The sequence below is a fragment of the Austrofundulus limnaeus genome, unplaced genomic scaffold (assembly GCF_001266775.1).
Source record: "Austrofundulus limnaeus strain Quisiro unplaced genomic scaffold, Austrofundulus_limnaeus-1.0 Scaffold39, whole genome shotgun sequence".
Classification (NCBI taxonomy): domain Eukaryota; kingdom Metazoa; phylum Chordata; class Actinopteri; order Cyprinodontiformes; family Rivulidae; genus Austrofundulus; species Austrofundulus limnaeus.
In genome coordinates this window covers 2,791,831-2,795,553 of record NW_013952441.1, presented here as the reverse complement: position 1 = coordinate 2,795,553, position 3,723 = coordinate 2,791,831, and the positions used below count along the sequence as shown (strand labels likewise).

General features: G+C 39.6%; 1 protein-coding gene across 1 annotated transcript in view; it reads right to left on the bottom strand.

The window, feature by feature from the left end:
* LOC106516549 (5-hydroxytryptamine receptor 3B) overlaps positions 1-3,293 on the bottom strand; it is a 20,987-nt gene extending 17,694 nt beyond the window's left edge. The window contains exons 1-3 of the mRNA XM_014006959.1: positions 3,232-3,293; positions 2,890-2,946; positions 565-710 (exon numbers count right to left, since the gene is read on the bottom strand). Coding sequence (XP_013862413.1) covers positions 565-710; positions 2,890-2,908 — 165 coding nt within the window. The 5' untranslated portion in view covers positions 2,909-2,946; positions 3,232-3,293. The remainder of the gene's footprint in view (positions 1-564; positions 711-2,889; positions 2,947-3,231) is intronic.
* Positions 3,294-3,723: the final 430 nt, after the last annotated feature.

Genomic DNA, 3,723 nt, shown 5'->3' with positions numbered 1-3,723 from the left:
GCCTCTTCGCAGGCTGTCTTTAAAACTCGTCTTAAAACTCACTGGCTTTTCATGCTGTGTAAGTCTTGTCCATTGGGAACAAATTTAATTTTTTATTGAAATTTTCTGGATTTTATTGTAGATTTTAAATGAGGTTTTAGGCATTTTACGGTTTTTATTTCATGTATTTACTTCATTTTTTATTTTATTCCCTGCTTTTATTTTTTCATGTGTTTTTTGATTGCCTTTGTTTGTATGAGCTGTGTTTGAATGTTGATTCTGTACAGCACTTTGGTCTGGTGCAAAACGTGCTTTACAAATAAAGTTGGATTGGAAAACAATATTTCTCTCTGGCCAGTAATACATTTTTGAGCAAATATAAATACAAGTTTAAGGGAATTTGTTATCAGTTTAACGATCATTCAGACCGATATACAAATGCAAAATTTAAAGGAAAAAAAGGATTTTATGAGCTTGATTGAATTTATACCTGCATGCATTCAATTAATTTCTTCATCAGAAGCACAAAAAACTACAATACAATAAATAAATAAATATTACTGAAAAATRTGAAGAAGAACTTACCACATCCAGGATGGCATAGATCATCACATCAAGATAGATTTTTGTTTTGTCTTTGTAATTTAAAGTCGGTCGGCTCATGGTATACAGTTCATTGTCTTTAGTCAGGTTCAAGAAGTTTAAAACATCCATGTAAGTGCAGTTACGTGCTGCAAAAACACAACACAAGTTTTACAATTACCTTAATAGTTTTTATAACACAAACTGGAGAAAGGGAGAGGTGACGTCTACATGAATGAACACAACTTTCTATCACAGTCGGAGATGGTTTTCAACCTGAAAAAGAAAAGCCTTGCTAAAACTATAAAGAAATGGACTCAAAGGGACTAATGCTTATGATTAATATGTTTTAATTTAATTTTGTCCAAAGATAAACAATTTTTAAAAAGAATGTCACATAATTTTTGTATTCCAAAACATTGTTTTATGCATAAATAAAGCAAAGTTGGGTTTTGTGCAACATTACACACTCCTCTGGTGAATTGTCACCTTATTGTGGTAGCGGAGTTTGTTGCCTGAATGATGCTGCTAGGGTTTCCCATGGCAGACTGGTTCTAGGTAACAGGCCAGACAAAGAGTAAAACACTTGTACAGATGAACAAAAAACAAGGAACTCAATGTTGTTTTCCTGAGCATGGGTTACTGGGGTCCCACCCTTGGAGCCAGGCCTGAGGTAAGGGCTCTATTCATAGGACCCGGTCAAACTCAGCCTGAATGAGCAAACAAGGCTCTGGATGTTGTGAGGCTGTCCTGGTTGACATGCCTTTGCAACACCACATGCACATCAGACACAGTGCCACTGGATTGGCAGACTGGGGTGGTGGTTTCCCACTTCAAAAAAGGTGGAGTATAGGGTGTGTTTAACCAGGCAAATCCCTTTGAGATCACAGATCTATTTTCCAAGGGCAGCCTGGGCCTGAAGGCCGCCTACTGTACATGTTTTTGGGGTGTGAGGTAAACTGGAGTAAACCCACGCACGCACGAGGAGAACACAGAAAGACCCCAACTCCAAACCGGGAATCAAACCCAGGACCTTCTTGCTGTGGGACGTTGGTGCTAACCACTGATCCATCATGCTGTTCCAATAACAGAGACATCACTTTCATTAACCTCCCTGGTAAGGTCTATTCAGGGGTGTTGGAGAAACAAGTCCAATCAACGATCAGTCTCATATTCAAAGGAAACGAGGATCCATCCTGGCCGTGGAACACTGGATCAGTTCTTTACCCTCAATAGGGTCTTCGAGGGGGCATAGGAGTTTTCTAATCCAGTCTACATGCATTTAGTGGACTTGGTGAAGGCGTCACTGGTGCTCATATCCAGCAGTTACTGTGTGAAGGGTGGGGTAGACCCTGGACGGGTCGTAAATCCATCACAGGGACACATAAAGACAAACTAGACAAACAACCATTCACTTTCTCACAATTTAGAGTTACCAGTTAGCCTAACATTTAGATTTTAGGTCTGTGGGAGGAAACAGGTAGCCTGGCCCTTGCCTTCCCACGCAGCTCCGCTCAATTCTAGTTTCCCTTCTCTGCTCTGTCTGGCATTTCTCCCATAGACAAGGATTTCGCTGGCAGATTTTTAGCTAAACCAATTAGAGAAAAGAATGTCGATTTTCTGCGCAGTGTCTGCTTGTAGTTTATTTTACCTGGGCCAATCAGCAAACAGAAGGAGGAGTTTTGAATGGTGTCGATTTTCTGCGCAGTGTCTGCTAGTTCGTTTAGCATATGGCAGTGGAGGAAGTGAATGAAGCCAGTCTGTGTTGATAAGGCTTCCAAATTAAATTAAATTTGTCTGACAAAGCAGCAGCTCTCATTCACAGCCGTGTTGTTYGGCTCGGTACTTTTCTCCTCTCAGTAGGGTTGTTTACAGCAGATTTCCGGTTAGCTTCTTAGCTTAGCCTCCTTCACAGCGACATACACACACACGCTTCAGCAGAGGCCACGCCTCCAGCAAGAATCACTTCTCTAGAGCCACGAGTCCAGACCCTCGTATGAAGCAAAGTGAAAGACAAGGGTCTGATTTTTACCAGGCTAGGAAACAGGAGGGACCCGAAGAAAATCCATGCATGCACAGAGAGAACGTCAAAACTCTATCCAGAAATGTCCCCAGGCTGGGATTTGATCTGTCAACCTTCTTGCTGAGAGGCAACAGCTCTACCCCCCCCCCCCATGACCCGTCTCTGGAAAAAGCAGGCGTGGATGGATGGATGAATCAATCGATACACAGATGAATGAATTTTAAAAGCTAAATTCATAAAATATTTGTTCAGTTTCAGCTCTTATTCATTTTTTAAACATATTCAGACAAATCATTTAGACTTACCCTTTTCTTCAGAGCTCATGGAAGTGTTGTTAGAAAAATAAGCTGTAAAATTTCCACCTGTCAGAAAAAAAATTGTGAGTTTACAAGTTTCCTGTTTTGCATCAAACTTTGACAAATGTATACTGATAAAATAGTTCAGTTTACTTTGTGTTTCTCAAATCTCTAAATGTGAAATATGTTCAGAGTAGAAGTCTTCAATATTTTTAAACCACCTCCAGATAAACACAATTTCTGTTAGTATCTTTACTTTAAGGTAGAATTCAATCACATTCAGTAATTCTGTTTCCCTTGGAGTTAGTTTAAAATGTTTTTAAAAACAAGTTCTGCTCATAGGATTTGCACCTGATATTTCTGCAGAGCGATTATTAAACTCCTGTTGATCATAAAGCTCCTGTGACTCTGAACTGGAGGTATTTCCACCTGACAGGAAGAAAACCTTTTTATATTATCCAATATAATGCAGAGGCATGATGAGGATGATATTTCTGCGTTTCCAGCCATATGCATCAAACAGAAAAATGTCAGCTTACCTGTGAGGAGGAGGACTAAAGAAAGTAAAGAAAGAATCATGGTGGAGATGTGAGTGAGCAGCTCTGTCCGCTCTGGTTGTTCTGAAAATGTGTCCTCTGGATTTATAAAACCACCAGAGACAGCCAACACCCYCAGCACTCAGATTTGAGTTGTTTATTGTGGTTTTCAAATGGATTTGTCTTTTCTCATTTCCGATATGTGGTGCTAAGAACCAAGAGAAAAACACAAACTCAGAAAAAAAAATCATTAAATATTTAATCAAACTTACAGTAATTGATCATTCAGGAACAGAAAAAGGCTTCT